Source organism: Corvus moneduloides, chromosome 14, assembly GCF_009650955.1.
Source record: "Corvus moneduloides isolate bCorMon1 chromosome 14, bCorMon1.pri, whole genome shotgun sequence".
Taxonomy (NCBI): Eukaryota; Metazoa; Chordata; class Aves; order Passeriformes; family Corvidae; genus Corvus; species Corvus moneduloides.
In genome coordinates this window covers 10450831-10469248 of record NC_045489.1, presented here as the reverse complement: position 1 = coordinate 10469248, position 18418 = coordinate 10450831, and the positions used below count along the sequence as shown (strand labels likewise).

General features: G+C 42.4%; 1 protein-coding gene across 7 annotated transcripts in view; it reads right to left on the bottom strand.

Annotated features, from left to right (window-relative positions):
- The window catches only part of GRIA3 (glutamate ionotropic receptor AMPA type subunit 3), a 148092-nt gene extending 132569 nt beyond the window's left edge, over positions 1 to 15523 (bottom strand). For 5 of the 7 annotated variants that reach the window (XR_004242982.1, XM_032123641.1, XM_032123643.1 and 2 more), the window contains exons 1-2: positions 15227 to 15424; positions 14205 to 14363 (exon numbers count right to left, since the gene is read on the bottom strand). Coding sequence is in view for 6 of the 7 variants with exons in the window: in XM_032123641.1 (XP_031979532.1) it covers positions 14205 to 14363; positions 15227 to 15317 (250 nt within the window). In the remaining variant the exon portion in view is untranslated. Of the gene's footprint in view, positions 1 to 14204; positions 14364 to 15226 lie in introns of all 7 variants that reach the window. The other 2 variants (XM_032123645.1, XM_032123646.1) reach the window with 1 other exon arrangement.
- Between the last annotated feature and the right edge of the window lie 2895 nt (positions 15524 to 18418).

Genomic DNA, 18418 nt, shown 5'->3' with positions numbered 1-18418 from the left:
GAATAGAAAACTTTTGAGGGTAACTGTAGACAAACACAATCACTGCATTAACGCATTTTTTTTTAAAATAAGAAAATGAGAAAGATGAAGGTATTTGCTCTGAAGCCAGAAGATTACTACTGTATGCACTGCAAACAAGGCTTGTCTCAAGGTTTTCTTTGATTTTAAAACAAAACTGTAGTAATAGAGCACACTTAAATAGCATCTTTTCTATCTGCAACCTCCAAGAAGTCCTTTTACTCTTTTAGTAAAACAAAATGTTCTTCACCTCCACACCAGAAGATTGTTTAAACCAGTTAGTACTCATTGGAGTTTTGTTGTGTTACCTCATTTCAACATAAACTTGTTAACTGGTTGTTTCTAACAAAGGTACTTAAATATTTTCAGAGTCTGATGCTCCATTCTGTATTCCTTCAAGTAACTTTTAATACTTTTAAATTAGGGTAAGAAAAGTCAACACAGACACTGCCTGCAAGGACATATAATTCAGTGTACCATTTCATAACCCAGCTGTCAACAGAGACAACATTTTTATAATCCATGTATTGTATGCGTGCCAGTATGAGATGAATAGTCCTGTAACTATAATCAATACCGTTCATTCAAACAACTGGCAGCAGCATTTCAGACAACTGGCAATTTCATCAGTTTCACTGGGCTGCCCAAAAATAAACAGCTTGAGAAGGATGAATGATCTCTGTGGTTATCTATAAATAATACTAATCTCAGTCATTTGTTTCAGACTGGCAACAGCATCATCACTAGGAGCTGCAGAAGTCTCGTATCAGTGCAGAAGGCATGGCAGCCTTCAAGAAACTAAAGAAATGCTGATGAATTTTACTGTTGGGTTTTCATTCACACAGTTACTGTATTTACATACAGGCTCCACTGAAAGCTCCAGGATCCCTCCAGTGCTTCAGCAGTTCCAGCTTTGCCGGAAACTCACATGATCTCAAGGACTGGTAAACATCTCAAAAGTCAAACTGGATTCACAGAAAGCTCCAGTGATCTGAGCAAACCCAGCCTGGGTAGTGACTTACACTAACGTCACTTAAAAGGAAACGTGAGCAAGGGGTTTTTAACTACTTCAGTGTGAAACTTGCCCGCTCTCAAAAGAGTTTTTGAGAGCAAAACAAACCAAACAGCTCCATGCAAGTGCGACTAACGCCAAGGCTGATGGGTGCGAGGTGAACTCAGGCAGACGGGGAACAGAAGGTGCCATTCACAGGCCTATTCATTGTCTCTGGGAACTGAAATAGCTCTCTCTTTTTTTAAATTATGCTCTATCTGCTCCTATCTATCAAAGCAAAGCAAGAACAGAGAACAGAGAAAAAGGAATAAAGACAACTGATTAAAGGGAAAAACCACATCCCTGCAGAGTACAGATCCCAAAGAAAGCTTCCAAAGCCCTGAAGTGAAAATGATCCAGTTGCTGTGGTTGTAGTGACTCTCTCCCTGGCGCTGTGACTGTCTCTTCTGGGGCTGTGGGCAAGCGCTGCAACACCACTGCTGCCTAGCATGTGACCCTGTGCATCGCTGGGTCACCAGCCCTGGGCTGAGGCACGTATCCTGCAGGAAAATCTCCTAACCACCAGGAATTCTTACTAGGCTTTCTACTCTATTTCACTGTTAAGAATTACAAGATGCCCGGTATGTGCTCTAGCGAAAACAGTGGAAAGATCAGCTCTCTCAAGGACCTAGAGGTTGGCACTCTTTGGCTTCCAGGCAGGATTTGTGGTGCCATGAGCCACCACTGCAGAGAGCTCAATATACCACTGGACTGCAGCAATTCTTTTCTGCAGATATCATGAACAGGAGCCAAGGCCATCACCTCAGCTCCTTCACACAGTGTGTAATGCTCCAAAGGAACTCCATCAGGTGAGCTCTGCAGCCCTCTGAATGCAGTCTGAGAGGGAAGCAACAGCACATCTGTGCGCACCCAGGTAAACAAACCGCTTCTGCACCAAGCTTCAAAAGTCACATTGTTCCATCTACACTCACAATCACTTTTCAGTCTTAAAGCCTGTTGCTTAGAAAATTTATATTCTGGCAATCAAAATAATCTTCATCTTGTAGCATTATCCAATTTACAAGCTTATTGCTGGTTTAATGACAATGAGCACACCCAGCCACACTAAGCCAGCACTGCAGTGGGATGTTTCCAGCATAACCACGAAAAGCAAAAAGATTAATGGCACCAACTTCTCTGGAAAGAGAACATTCATTTACCAGTGGACAAACAGGGGAACCTCAAAACCCAGTTAGTGCCTCTACACCTCCGAGAAATAAGGCAGGCTGTTGCTATTTTAAAATGAAAGCCTTGATTTTATTGTTAAAGTAAAATTTTCTGCAGGACATTCATGAAGAAAAGCCAGCTTTTAAGAATGGGTGAATTTATCAAGCTGCAGATCTTTATTGCTTTGATCATCAATATTCTAAAGTTACTACTTTTTATTCTATATTGCCAAAAAATCTCTACACACTTTAACTGTAATCATCACAGCACAACATGATACACTTCTTCCGGAGATTTAAAGTTGGACTCAGTCACAAAAACACATCTGAACTAGGTAGGAGGATGGCTAAACTGGTAAAATAGTCTCTCAGTTTCAGGTAAATGATTAAGTGGCAGCATTCACTGTTATTAACCTGAAGTTCATAATGAGAGCTTAAATGAACAGTTCTAAGTGGACACAGGCCTTTGTAAGGGAGCTGCACTCCTGCAGTTGGCACTAATTGACCCTTTTGCTGGCAGGCTCAGTGGAAAAGGCAGGCAGCAGCAGGAACTGCAGGCCCTTCTCTGTCATGCAGAACAAAGTCACAGTCCTGATTATCCAGGAGGTTTGATCTTAATGCTCTACACTTCTACAGCTTCTTTCATCCAGGAAAGAGGCAGACAGGATAGCAGGGGATACTGTCAAACTGCTTTTGCCCTTCTCATACCCATTTTGCAGAACGTCTCCTGCCTTTGGAGTTTTCAGATACTTTTTGCAAGTGTACTGCACACACATTCAGTTACAGAGCTGAATTTCTGAGAAACTGAAATTATTCATATCTCATACATAGCTTCACCCAGGCTTCTGAAAACACAATTAATTTTGATTTTAATCTCCTTATAAAGAATGTTGCTATAAACTGAAATCAACCCAGCATATACAAGAAGTATGCTGGGCTGGTATAATCAGTTTTAGAAACAACATACTAGAAAGTAGAATTTTGTCCAGCAAGATGCCATTTTAAAATTCATGTGGAGATCCTGACTAAGGCAGACTATCCCAGAGCAGCAGATTCTGGAATCAATTAACAAAACAATTCTTATTAACACAGAGAATCTCCAGACAGCACCAAGGAAGCACAGAATCTTTGCAGAAAAGCCTGCAAGGAAAATAAACTTTAATATCAAATTGTATCCTCCAGCACATGCAGAGATTGCCTCAAATCTCAAATGCATCTTATGTGAAACAGGGGCTAGCACTGCAAAACACAGTAAGAATTTAAGACAGGAAGTGCAGATAATTTATCTAAATAAAGCTTCCAGGAGAATAACTGATTTATGTTGATGCTGATCCAAGATGGAACCTGACCAGGATGCAGGAGTTAGCAGCATCACTACCCACAATAGGTTCTGAAAAACAACAGGGTGTTTTTACAGATGAAAACAAATTAAAATATTAGCTTTATGCTTCTGTCAAAAGACCCTGTTCCACCAGAGATCTGTTCTTGAATTATCTCTAGAACGACTCAGAAAAAGGTGCCGTGTTTTTCAGTCAAGACTATTACTATTCATGCAAGCACCTAAGAGACACAATGAGTTAAATTTCACAGAAGAGTCTACAGTCTTTAATGTCACACAGCCTCTATTCATAAAAGAATTGCAAAGTACATAAACTGATGCAGAGAAAAGTAGTGAAAGCTTCAGAGCTACAAAAAATATATGTAGTGGGGAAAGGGGAAAAAAAAAGAAATCTGAAAGTAGATATGGTATAAGTGACTTCTGCTAAAAGCAGGGTCAGCACTTTTCGCTGGAGACTATTTGATTTACACTATTTTGTTTCAATTGAAAAACAAAATCTTTCCTTGGCAGATTCTGCTCTACACAGTCTATTACAGATACTTCTGAGATACCCAGCATCATTTATAAAGGGACACTTATTACTGCTGAACGTGATCATTTTGCTAAATTTCCCAAAGTTCCAGAAGGAAATACATGCAATGCAACACAGGGGTGTATTCATTTAGTTGCTGAAGTCAAGAGTCTGCACAGTCCTGGAGGAAAGGTGCACTACTGATTAAGATGTTCAGTCTCCTCTGAAGAAACCATTGGCTGTCCTGGACCCACATTCCCTACTTAAAGCCAGGAACACCCCAGGGGGGACCACTCTGCTTTTGGCCTTTACTGACTTCACAGAGCTATTCCAAATCTACCCTGCTGTAAATCACATAAGAGGAAGACCCCATTATATATCTTGACTGCTCCTATTTATTCTAAGAATGGGATACAGAGGCTTTTTTTTTCTTTTTTTGAGGGTAGAACAATGAAGCACTAAAACATTAGGTCCCAGTGGTGATTGCTGATATGCATAACTAAGTATCACCACTTGCAACTTCTTTTTGAGTGATACAGAACAAAGTAACTGTCAGCAAAGCACGCCTGATGCGTATGAACACACATCTCTGAAACAGGACACTGCAGTCGTAGAAACCTTCACGACATTTACTACCCTCTGCATGTAGTAAAGCTACACTGATCCATGCTTTAAAGCAGCTTCTGCACCTGGAGTGCCAAACTGGAGTAGTGGAAAACTTCAGGAGGGTTAACTGGTCACATTTTAATCAATTTTGGGCTTTTCGTACTGCCTCTCCAGGTAATAAAGTAAATTGCCTGTAGATGGTGTGGAAAGACATGCTATACATACTTTGACTGAGAAAAGTAATCTATCCATAAAATCCATCACAAGCAGTTTGAACTATATACCCAGAAAAAAAGCAGACAGCTTCTTCCAAATCACACACAATTTTATATTTGCATCTGTCATCTATATGTCATTATAAAAACCGGACAGAACAGGTGCTTTTACACCAAAAAAGGCAGATGCCTGCAGAAACATCTTGCTAACTTGGATAAGCTTCACCAAGTTGTTTCAACCAGGAAAAAAATGCACAAAACAGAAATCATCACTTCCAAAACAAAACATTTGGCTTCAACTGAAGCCGAGTAATTTTTTTTAAATCTGAAACTATTTAAAAAAGCTTTTATTTTTAATTCTCTTATTTTCTGGTTGATACCAATTTAAATCTTTAAAACCTTTTTGGAATTACATCTGAAATGAAAGATTAGCAAGTCACATAGCTTCCATCACTTCCCACCATGATATTCTGGGATATACAATTAGTTTCTGGGATGCATAGAACAGTGGGATAATGGTTCTACAGAGGAACTAGGTCTGAGCTGGCCAAGGCATTCAATATAAATATATAAAAAACTATCATTAGTCATGAGAATCACTCTGCTGACATGGTTGAAATAGGAAAGAAATAGGATTAGCTGGCACAGTATGATCATGTACCTTTTTTCTCTTTAGCACTATTTTCTATTCATCAAGAAGTCATAAGCAAATAGGCACAAAAGCAATGTTTTAAAAAAGAAATTCAGAGTTGGATAGTAGGTATTGTGCAGAATGTTTGCTCATTCAGCATTTCCTTATGTCCAAGTGCTTTTCACATATTCCACAACAGTAGTGAAGCCACTCTGGAGATGCTACTTGACCACTGCACAAACACTTCAGAGAAAGATGGGTGAGTACATTAAACTTGCTAGACAATTTAGAATCCCCTGAACAGTTTTGATTCAATGCAAGGTTAAACTTGGGGTCAGTCCTTTGCAAATCAATAGACACTAATTAGTTCTCATCTAACTGCTGGGAAAAAAAGAATGCATGTGAACTTGAGTTTTCTGACCAGCAGACTTCATTGAATTCAAACTTGGTGACACAAGTGGTAAAGTCTAAGAAGACAAAACCTCTGTAGCTGGTAAAAATCAGTGTCTCACCATGTTCTCCTGCAGGAAGACTACAAAAAGTTCATCACGTGAAAAAATTTACCCATTACTATTTCTCCCCAAGCCATCTTCCCCCTGCAGCTCCCTCACAGAAGAAAAACACAAATGACAACGACAACCACCAAAAAGTTTTAGGTAATTTAGCATGAACAGCAGGGTACATAGACAAATCAAGATGTGTGTCATGATGGAGCAACCCTGTGATCCACAAGACCTGATCATGTTCACTAAGCAGGCTGCAGCACTTATCTTGGACTAAGATCTCTGAAATGGAAATGAGACAAAGAAATCACAGGAGGCAGCAACCCCTGAAATGCACTACTGCACATCTCTTGGAAAAGCTGGCAGCTGTGAGATACTGATTACAGCACATTTTACACATCTCACTGGGAGAAATCAACAGACAGCAGCACTCCTAGTAAAGACAGGTCTTTCTGCCATCACTCAAATAAACAGTCTGAGTGTGGGGTCAGGTAGGCAAGAATTGGGCAGATGCTGTGCTGCAGCAGGATGGACCATACCTATTATAAAAACCCAAAGGGCATAGGAGACAAAAAAATTTCCAATATTAGATTTCTTTTCTCTCCAACAGCTTTGCTTACTTCAGGTAAAGACCTGAAAATTCCTCCTTTGCCAAGTGATAGACTGGCTTGCTGTACTGCTGCGACACGTTCTCCCAGGTCCATCAGTGGCAACGAACATCTTACAGCAAGGACAGCAAATTTGTAATTGCCAATTTCAATTCATCTTTCAATAGGATCAAAAGTAGGCTGGATTTTGGTGGGGATGTTTTTCTTTTTTTTTCTTTTTTTTTTTTTCATTTTGTTGGTTGTTTTTTGGTTTTGGGTTTGGTTTTTTTTAGGAAGTGGAAAAAGTGATCAATGAATCGAAGATGATGCTGTTAGCCTAAGCTCTCCAAATTTTTTACTGAGAACAGCCTTGCAGTACCTGTGAGATAGAGGTAAATTTTACTGTCCTTGTATAAGAGATAGCAAAACTGTGCTACCAAAAGGACAAATCAACTTACTCTGAATCATGCTATGAGCCACCAGAGGATTCCACCATTTCCCAAGCTCAGTCTCTTTACCAGACAGGCCAGGCCCAAATGCTTGTTTGCATGTGACAAAACTACCCATGGTGAAGTCAGCAAGCACCATTACACACATCAGCCCAGGAGAAAGACATGTGAAAATAATGAAGTATACACAAAATGAAGTGAGTATGCACAAACTATACACCATCAGAGACTAGCTACCTCTTACGTAGATAACCATATATAATTTTAAAGACAGTCCCTTTACTAAAAGACTCTCTAGCCAGTGAAGTCCCCATGCAGCCCTGCATCTTTTTTTAAATTCTTGACCAGAATTTCAAACATCACATTTGAATAAACTCTAGCACATAGCAGCCCAACACAAGGGCAGGACCAAGCATCCACAGCCAATCACTTAAGTTAAAAGTGGTCTGAAAACAAACATGTAAGTTGCACTTGAAACAAACCAAGCAAATAAACTTTCAGTGTATCTGAAACATCCAAACAGTCTGGCAAAATAATTACATACAAGTGACCAGATAGGTTGCTCCATTCCAGCAGAAGAGTGCTCACCTGGGCTATTATCCATTCCTGGAGAGCAATTCACCCTTTCTACAAGTGCCTGGGCAAGTTATCCACAGCACTGTGTCTCTGCAGATTGATCCTCACTCATAAGGGCTTCTGTGCCTCCTGTGTAGTGTTTGTGTAGGGATTGCATATTGCCACTTGCTATTTTAAAAACAGTTAAGATGATAAAACAGATCCAGCACCTCAGACACAATGGCAAGGATATGCAGGAATGACTGCTCAGTGGATTCACTGATGTAACTCGTTCCTACGTTCACTCTTTCTCTTTACACAGAAACCCTATCACCTGTTTCTCTCTTGCTCTGTGCATATACAATAGTTTCACCACTAATAGTTACATCTTTGTAAGATCAACTGAAAGGGCACTCACTGCCTCTGAATACTTCACACATTTCTGTGCACCAATAAATGAACTCTGCATTCTGTATGTGGAGATATAGAAATATCTCCAAACTTCCCAGTAGAGTCAGGCTAGAGTGTGTACTGTGAGGCTGTGTGGTAGTTATTAGTGTCCAGCTGCAATGATTACAATCAGCAGAACAGAGTGTCTACTCTGGAGCCTCCATCAGATGGATGACTGCACATGAAAACTCAAAAATTACTTCAAATTTGAAGTTTCAAAGGCATCTGATATTCTGAAGACCAACAATAATATAAAGTGAGTGATACAACAGAGTGAAGTCTCTGGCTCTGACAGGAAATATAACGCATACATATTTAGAACGAAAGAATCGCCGTGGATGAAATTTGGAAATTGCTTCACTGCAGTGATCATCACAGTTTCACAAGAAGAGGTTTAATCTAGATCAATAATTTCTAAATTTTTGTTTTTACATCACCACATTGTTCCAGTGGAAATAAATGCCTTCATATAGCAAACCTCCTGAAAATAGGTACAGAGTTTTTAGGCTGCCTTATGAGCTTCCCTAGAAAGGGAGTCATGGCCTTCCAGTGATCTCTGCTCTCCAGAAGCACAGAAGGTACTGCTCTCAGTACTGCTCAGGCTGTAACTTAAATGCCCAATACCAATTCGTGTAACACCTTTCTCACAATAAATGAACACAGGTTTTCATTTATATAGGTTGGCTTGGTTTGAAATGAACTTTGAAACCAAACTGTTGCTGCTTTAAAAATAACATATTCTAAAACATTTTAAGGATGCCGAACTAAATCCAAATTAGCATTCTAAAATTGGTGATGACAAAATATGTACTTTAAGTGGAAAATGTTAAATTGATGGTTTGTGACAATAAACACTGAAAATACATCAGCTCTCTCATTTCACACCTTCTTGCATAACAGTCCTACACTGGCAGTAGGATGGCCTCCCACCTCCCAGACACTGAACACAGTGAACCCAGAGGAAAGAAACCTGCTGTTTTCGGCAGCTCTTGGACAAGCTCCCGAACCAGCCTTCAACAAAACTATGGGGCTTTTTTGTTGTTGTTAAAAGCTTCTGTCACAGGCTAGTTTCCCACCATGGCATCTCCATTTCCTCCCAGAGATAAACTACCTCTGTTACACATTTCATGGGAAGGTGTAGTTAATCAGCAGCTCTCCAACCCATCCTAATAGCCCCATAGGTCCTCCAGGCCCACTGCTATATAGGAAAAGTGAACAATTTCATGTCTGCATCTGCACAAAATCTTTCCAAAACTAAACAAGTAAATGGCACTCTCTACCATGCTTTACTCTTTATTCATTCAGTGAACTCAGAGTTTCTCAAAAAAGTGTCCATCCACGCAAGATATTTTTTCCATCTCTACTGTGTGAGCTAAATGGAACCCTAACATCTAAACAGTACATCAGTGTTATGTATGCAGCAGAGGAGAGAAAGGAGAGTAAGCTTATTTTAAAATTAATTTAAGAAATAATAAAACATAGTTTGAAAGTGGTATGGTTCCTTCTGCTAACACTGAGATTACATTGAGTTTAATGACAAATCATCTGCTCTACCATGAAGTGGAAACAAACTTTAGTTGGAACACACCTTTCACATTTCAACCTAGACCAAATAATGCAAAAGCTTTGATCCCTAAACTGAAGCCAGCTGCTTTTCTTGGTCATACAGCAGTAACACATGATGCTTGAGCACATTCTGCAGCATAAAAGGCATTTTCAGTGGTCTGTAATGAATAGAGTTGTGTAGAAAGCACATTTCCAGGTATTTTACCACAGAACACTGGAGGAACCAAAGCGTATTCCACATTGGGAGAGTTTAGGCATCTCCCCTGTGCTTGCTGCTCCCACAAAACCACCAGTACATGGTCCAAAGTTGGCAAGACTTTCAGTAACACATGCTTATGCTTTTGGCAGAAGGCAGCTGACCACTTGCAGCATCAATGTCCTTTGCCAGCTGGCCAAAGAGTGCACAGATGCAAGGGAAGCAAATTATCTGCCCACTGGCAAAAAGAAACGCTGAACAGCACCTAAAGAAAATGTGCGCGTGTGCACGTGTGCACGAGTGCGAGTGAGGGGGTGTGTGAGCATACACACCCCCACACCTGTGCCTCAGGAAAGGGAGTAACACAGTTCAACTGGAAAAACTGTCTGCTACTAGTCCTGAGGTATCATTTTCTGCAACAATGAACAGGCACTTTTTCCATTAAAATCTCCCACGCTGAATGTTTAAGATTAAACACAAGGACTGCAAGGATGCTAAAGTAAATTTTTATAAGTAAATCTGAAATCAGACCCCTTCAAGAAAGTGCCCATACAACCACTTACAGGATTTTAGCAGCGGAAGGTTAGCACGTCTGCATCTTCCCTCTTTTTTTTTTGTCTCTTGAAAAATGAGTGCTCATGAAAAAAAAAAAACCCACTACCCATCAATATTTGGTAAAATAAAAAAAGCCTTCTGGATTCAAAAGACACATAAGAAAAAAACTCAGAAAAATTAATGGGACAAGAATTTGCAGCTCATAGATTAGGTTTAACGGAGAGATGGAATCTGTCTGTAGATTAATTAGATTCTACAATCACAGCCCCTTTTCATCCACATACATCCCAACACTATCATTACATGATCAACAGATTTTAATGAAAACTATGCTTTTCATTAAAAAATGCTTTCATTTGAGAAATTTAAGGGAGACTATACATAAGGTTTAGTTTACTTTTCTAAATATTTCTTGAAAATTGTACATAAGGCAAGGGCATATTTGTTGGCTGTAAAGGTGTACAACAGCAATTTTTTGCAATGACAGTGCAGAGAGGGAATATGAGATCTGTGTGCTAATGAGCTGACACTGCAGAGGCTGGAGCAGTGTTAGTATAGTGCACTACAAGTGCAGAGCAGAATGACAGACGTGGGTTATTTCTAGGGAATGTGATCTACAGAACTATACACACAATTCAACATTAACACTAACATCTTTCATCAGAGATGATGAGAAATGCATGGAACATATTGCTTCAGTGAAAAAATTATATATTTGGGTTGTTACATTCATATTATTCTGAAAAAGCTAGCTCACTCCCTAAATGAGCATTTTTAAAGAAAATACAATATGATTTTGATTTTATACATTCATAGATCATGTTAGTTTGCTTTCTGTTTCTACTGATAGCAAAAAGCTGCATATTTTAAGAGACATAATAATTTCCCTAGAGCCAACAGATAAACTTCAATTCACCTTTAAATACACTGGAATTTTCATCTGTGTTTGCATTTGTTCTCTGTTAAGATATCATACAGCTAAATAAATAAGTGGGCAGATAAATACAGAGTGGATAAATACAGTATGAATATGTGTAAATTAAATATACAGAGAGAGGCTTGGTGCTAGCAGTGAAGCAGGGAATACATGTACATAAATCAGTTTATGCATCATTTAACTGAAAAAGGAATGAGAGGGAGGGGCTTAGGGCAGGAATTTTCTTTTGCTTCTAAACAAGTTTGTTCCCATGCTGGGATATTGCCAAATCTGCCGTACCAGAGGTGGGCTATTTTTCTCAGGCTCATGAGAATACTTCAGAAGAGGTTTTTTTCTCCTCTGGAATGCACCAGATTGCATCAAGCGGGATGTGGTGCTGTACAGTAAGAACGTAAGCCTTTCTGAGCAGAGGCCCCCTCAATCCCTGCACACACAAGCACTTACTACAGTCGCTATCACACAAATCAATGCAAAGGAGAATGAAAAGTATTATTTTATGGATACTGACTAGTACAGGCACTAGGCTCAGGCTACACATGCTCCTTTCTTCAATTTCCCCTCAGCTCCTGTACCTATCCCACCACAAAGTCAGCCCCAGCCTTCCTCCCCAGTGAAGGCAGGCAGAGTCACTGCAGGTTTCTCTCCTATGGAACCCTGCCAATTGCAAATATTGATCAAATGGCTGAGTGACAGCACTGGAGACTTGCTTATCTCCAAGTGAGGTAAAAATGTTGTGGAAAGAATTCCTTCATGGATATAGCACCACACTGAAATTATTTGCCACTCTACTAGGAAGCGAGGATGTGGTTAAAGGCTGGAATTTTGGTATGGTAGTGTGAGGAGCTATTAATTCATCCTAATGCATTGATACACATAAGTGTTCGGCTTTCAAAGATAATTGGCACCAGATTCAAAAGAACAACTGTTCTAATGGTTTTTTTTTATATTTTGAGCTACTGAAGCCTATGACTGGTGACTTGGACTCACCATATTCTTTTCTTATCAACAGTACTATAAGATGGTTGACACAGTATAGACAAGGTCACCTTTTCATTTTCTTTCGTCTGTTTCTTTTTTCACATCTTCTGCTTTTAAATAGGTTACTGTAGGTACATACTCTTTGGTCTACAGTTTCTTCAGATATTTAAGTTTTCCCAATTTTACTATATTGGTAATACGGGTGTTGGAACATGCAGCCCTATATTACAGAAAACCATCTCACTTTACTAAAATTGCCACAGCTTTTAATAAGCATTGACAAAAGTCATTAGATGTCAGAAGATGAATAGCACACTGACTAAATATACTGACTGCCCCTAAACAAGTCTGTGGGTCATTTGACTTGGTGGGAGACGTGCTGGTAACAACTTTTAAAAAACAATTAATAATTAATCACCCAAGCAGTTCAATGTATTTAGTTTAAATCCATATAATTGATATTTAGGAAGCTGTGTTTGAGATACAGCCTCTTGAAGGGATTACACTGATTAAGGATTAATAGTTTGATGTTGGTTGTAAGAGCTGTTGAGGCTGGATAGGATTAACAACATAAGATGCAAAGTAGAAACATGCTTTTATCTACCATTTTTTTCCACTTTACCAAATATTTTTATTGTATATTACATAATTAACCCCCCTGCAAAAGTTTTAAAGGTCCTACTTCAAAGCCCTTTGGAACGTGTAACACTGCACTACCAAGAAGCAGTCACATGGGGGATATGTTAGAATATCAATCCAAAATTTGTCCAAATATTCCTTATTGTATATTTTTTAACCATCAACTTTCTCAGAATACACAGTGGGACAGGAATGTAAGAACTATCCTATCTCCTGCAAATAAAAAAATAAATAAGTTATTCAAAACACAGAACTCTTTTAAAGCAAACAATACTAGTTTTCTGTACTCCAGTACTTCATTATTTTAGTACAATGCTTCCTCTTTGATCATTTTATACTGTGAGTATAAACCTGCAAACCGAGAGGAAACCTTTTCATAATACAAAGCTGGTACATTGCATTCAGTGGTCCTTTAGATCATGTACAGACATATATCTCCACATTGCAAAGTGCATCAGCTACCTTGGAAGAGGACTCCTTTCATTTTCAAAGGTTTACAATAAAACTTGTGTAGGACTGAATTTGGATACATCAGTAAAACAAATATCCAGGAACTACTACTGGTAAAGGAATGCTTTTTAAAATGCAGAACACGCACAAGTCTTTCTGAAAGAGATTTTGCGTTTTAACACCACGTTAGCAATATTCAAAGTCCTATTTTGCATCTTCTGTTAATAAAAGCTCAAATTACACGTGTGCACTGCTTGTGCAGAGCTATTTCTTGTAATGTGATGCCAAACATTCTGATTCCATTTTCTCTCCCCTCAGCAATAACGGTACATGTCAGTTTACAGTCTCCCCAGCTTTTCACAGGACTCTCACTCTAAGAAAACAACTCAGTATTTCAAGGCAGATGAGGCAAGCAAGCCCCTCTAGCCTTCTCCCCTCAAGGTCACTTCTAAACAGTTGTTTCAGGTTTTTCCCTACATAGTATTATTTGAAATTATGCCTTTTCACATGGCTAGGTTGTAGCCTCAACAGAAAAGGGATCTTACTTCAGCAGCAATTCACTGATTGCAGCTACACAGCACTGCTGTATCAACAACATGGTTGTTTTCCTGAAAAACAAAACTAAGGGGATGAAGTGGGAGAGAACTTTTCCTGAGTTCCATATAATACTGCAAACCTATTAAACTGCCAGTCACTTCAAACATTTGTTGCACTACGACCAAGAACTCTAGCTACCAGAAGGAACTGAATGCAAGGATAGATAACAAATAAATATATTTTTTAAAACCAGGTATTTACTTACAAGCATTTGTCACTGAAAAACTGTTGGAAGAGTCCAAGTGATCTACGTGATAGTTCAAATGGAAGGGCTTTTCTGTTGTATTTTGGTTTGTGTTGTATAACTGCACAGCAAATCGAAATGCACTGTGCTCCTGAACAGTGTTCCTCATGAAAAGTCCACCTAGGACAGGGAAAAAAAAAAAAAAAAAAAAGGGAAAAAAGGGAAAGGTATTTCAGACTTAATTCTGAGGAGAAACAATGGCAATAAGTTACATTTGCATGCTGCACACTGCAGGAGAGAATGAACAGGAGCAGGCTGAACCTGAGCACGTAACTCTGACAGAGCACCTACATGAAATACATATTCCAAGTCCAAAGTTAGGCTTTTAAAGCCACACACCACATGCAGGTGCCCCCTGAGCAATGAGAGTCGCTTGGAGCTGCAGGTGCACCTTGAAAACCAGGCCACTTTACACGGATGCCCACACAGATTTAAAAGTCTAACTTGGGGAACCGTGACTCCTAAATCCTGTCCAGACTACCGAAATATCGCCACTGTAGTTATGTGCGGGGACACGGCGGCGTCCGGCGCGGCAAACGTGCGGTTTCACGGTCTGGTGGAGCGATAGCGCGGCCGAGGGAAAGGATGCTCCGAGGGACGGCAGGGAACAGCCCCCGCTTCACTCGCTGCCCTGAACCTCACGGCTCGCACGGCCCCGGCTTTCGGGCACGTCGCTACAGACTCAGGCCGCGACTCTCTCACATTATGTGCTCCACAGGAGGCACTGCTCCAGGGCACGGTTCCGCAGAGCGCGGACCCGATCCCCGCCGCTCGAAGCGGTGCGGGCAGCCAGGCGCCGCTCGCAGCCGCCCGCCGGCGCAGCGCGGGCACCGCCGCTGCCTCTCGCCTCCAACAAGGGGAAGGAAGCAGAGCAGGGCTGGCTCCTTCCCCGCGGCGCCCGGGTTCGCCCCCTACTCCCCTCCATACAACTTCCCCCCGCTGGCGGGGGAGGCGCGGGTCGCGGTGCCGCGGCGGGCGCTTACCTATACTGATGGTGTTGGGGAACCCCGCCAGAGCCTTCCCCAGCAGCCCCGCCAGCAGCAGCAGGAGGGTCCGGGGCGCGCTCTGCCCCATTCTCTTCAGCCCCTGCGGTTCAGCCCCTAAACCGAAACTGGCGGCACGGGCATGGGCGCAACTGGAGACTCGAAGCGGTGTCAACGGTGGTGGCGATGCTGGCGGAGGTGGTGGGGAGGATGGTCTCCCTCCTTTCTTCCTCTTTTTTTTTTTTTTTTTTCCTTTCCTTCCCCAAATCCCTCTGCTCTCGTCTTCACCCCAGCCTGGCAGGGCTCATTGGCTGCGAGATTGCCTTTCTCCCCCGTCTCCAGCAGCCCCCCCCAGCGCAGGGACTTCCCCCAAAGATGGTGGGTAGCGGAGCCGCCGAGGCTGCTCCGCCCGGGCCGGGAGGGGGTTATCGATCAAACTTGGCGTGAGACGGGCTGGCAGCCGCTCCGCTCCGCTCGGCCCACCCGCTCAGCCCCGGCGGCTCCGGCCGCGGCTCAGTGCTCGGGGCTGCGGTCGACGGGAGCGCACCGGCCTCACGTGGGGCGGCCCCCGGGCTGCAGCTGCCCCTTTAAAGCTGCATCGGCTCGGTGTGTGTGTGTGCGCGTGTGTGTGTGTGAGAGTGCGGTGCGTGCGCCTGTGGGCGGGCGGGGGAGGGAGCGGGGAAAGGAAGGAGGGGCGGGGAGCCGAGCCGAGCCGGGGCCGGCACAGGAGGCCGGGGGTGATGGGGAGGCGGTCGGGTCTTGCCTGTGCCCGTGACTGTGACCGTGCGCGGTGGGCGGTGCGGGCGCCCCAGGACTGGGGGCCGGGAGGCAACACAGGCGGCTCGGGGCCGGGGGTGAGAGGCCCGGTGAGGGCCGGGGCAGGCGGCTGCCGCTGGGCCCCGCCTTAGGGGAAAGGGCTGGGGAGAGACGTGAGTGCTGGGGCTGCCCAGGGAGGGCTGGAAAGGGCCACAGCAAGGGATGCTGAGGGACCGTGCGCTCTCCCTAAGGGACTGCCGGCCCTGCGCCCGAGTTCTCCCCATCCTTCCTCCAGTGCCAGCGCCTCAGCAGGCAAGCATCATCCACCCACAGTGCCGTGAAGAAAGACAAGAGTTTAATCCTACACGAGGGAATGTTAGGTCCTCCCCAACCTCCTCTAAAGGAAGGAACTCGTATTAAGTCTCCCTGTTTCATCCTTGGTGCTGGGAAAAGACAGAACTTATGTGTCAGCTGATGAGCTGCCCCAGGACAGAACACCAGCAGGGCCAACCTGGTGGCCGCAGGGGGATGGGTGACGGACATCCCGTGTGTCTTGAACACCAGCCCTGAGACACCCCTGGCCTGCGTATCCACAGGGAGCTGCTGTGTGTCTGCCTGAGTCAGGTGCTCTGTAATTTTGCACCCATTCCCTTGACACTTCGCCGTATGGATTCCCCCACTTTGGGGCTCACAAAAACTGTACAAAATGGAGACAGAAAAGCAATACTAGGTCGAGTTGTCCATCTCATAGGCTCAGCAAAGGCTGTTCTTCCCTTAATATTTGCTTTTCCTCTGCTTTCAGCAGGTCGCTTTACCTCAGTGCTGCTCTGCTTCGTTTTTTATCTTAATCTTAGACTGTGGCATTGTTTGGGTAGATGTTCCATTCAGTTAGGGATAACATCAAATGCAGTTGGCTTTGCATTTGTAAAATAATCAACCAGTGCCACTGGCCGTAGCATCATGTAAGTAGTCAAGGTGTAAGATTGAAGATTGCCGCAGATTACTCTACAAATGCTAATGAACAACATCAGAGATTCAAACCACTACTTTTGAAGGAAGCCAAAGGTAAAAGTGAAGAGCAGGGCACTACAGTCATGATGCAGGAGTGTAACACATGCTTTTAATGACATACGTATAACACCTGCTCACTCCGAGGTGCATGCATTGGTGGCTACATGTTGTGTTCCTTTATGAGAATCATGCCCAGAAGATGGAGACTGTTCCAGTTCAGGCAAGAGTAGGGATCAGGCCACAGGGTGGATGATAATATTCCCTATTTATTGTCACTTCATCTCTCTTTTTAAAGAAATGGTTATCTGTATGGACAGGTGGGGTATAAGGTCCATGATTATACCTATAGCACTCCTCAAGCTCAAAGCCCTCAACACATACTACCTATGAATTCCTGCAAGCAGCCTCATGAGGCATGATTATATTTTCTGTTACAAATGTAAAATCTAAAAATCAGGGAAAGCAACTGGCCCAGCTCACCTAACAAGGAAGTTTCAGACCCAGAATCAGCATCTTGAGCAGCAGCCCGGCTTTGCTGTAGAGCACTCTGCTCCCAAATGTCCTTTGGTAAGGAGAGCAGATCTGAAAGCTACAGACAGGCACAGGAAGTTTAGACATTAAGGATAGTTTTCAGAAGCACATTCCTCTTAGCAAATAATTTCTCTGTCTTGTTCCAAACTACTTATCTTTTCCTATTCTACACACCGCCAGCCTATTTCTAATGCATTCTCTACAAAGTCCTGCTGTCCTCTTTTTTTTGGTGTCCTTTGCTAGCGGCCCTACTTTCTTTCTGTTCACTTGCTCTTGTGAAGTTCTCTCCATCCCTGCAGCTAAGTATTGCAGGCTGACTGCCACCTGCCACACTGGCAGCTGATGGTGCACTGAAAAAATTATGAAAGACATTGTATTTAACATTATAGATGTTAGAACAAGAGAGGAGATAAAATAGCCATGAATGAATGTGGCATGTGTCAGAGTCTCAGTCTCACACACTGCCAGCAGGGTGGATACCGACTCTCCAATAAAATGGTGCTTCACAGCCTGATCTACAAGTGGACAGTCTTGTGGTGATCCAAAATCTATCTGTGCTAAGAGACAAATTTTCATTATCACCTGCATTCTTCCTTCTGAAGCCCCTTACATGTTGTTGTTATTCTCATTAGCATTTGCAATATACAGTTTGCTTTTTTGCTTATGCAGTTAGCTTTATGGCGTGATTAGCAGCTACAAATGGCACAGCAGCTATTCCATATGGATTTTGGAGAAATCCAGAGACCTCATGCGAGTTTGTCTTTCTTATAGTGAACCCAGTGTGTCATGGGATAAAATGGCAGATTACTTGCCTTTATGTGAATATCAATGCCATGGAAATATTTTATATACTTTGCTAGGGATGCTCAGTGACTTGAATTAATGAGTTCCATG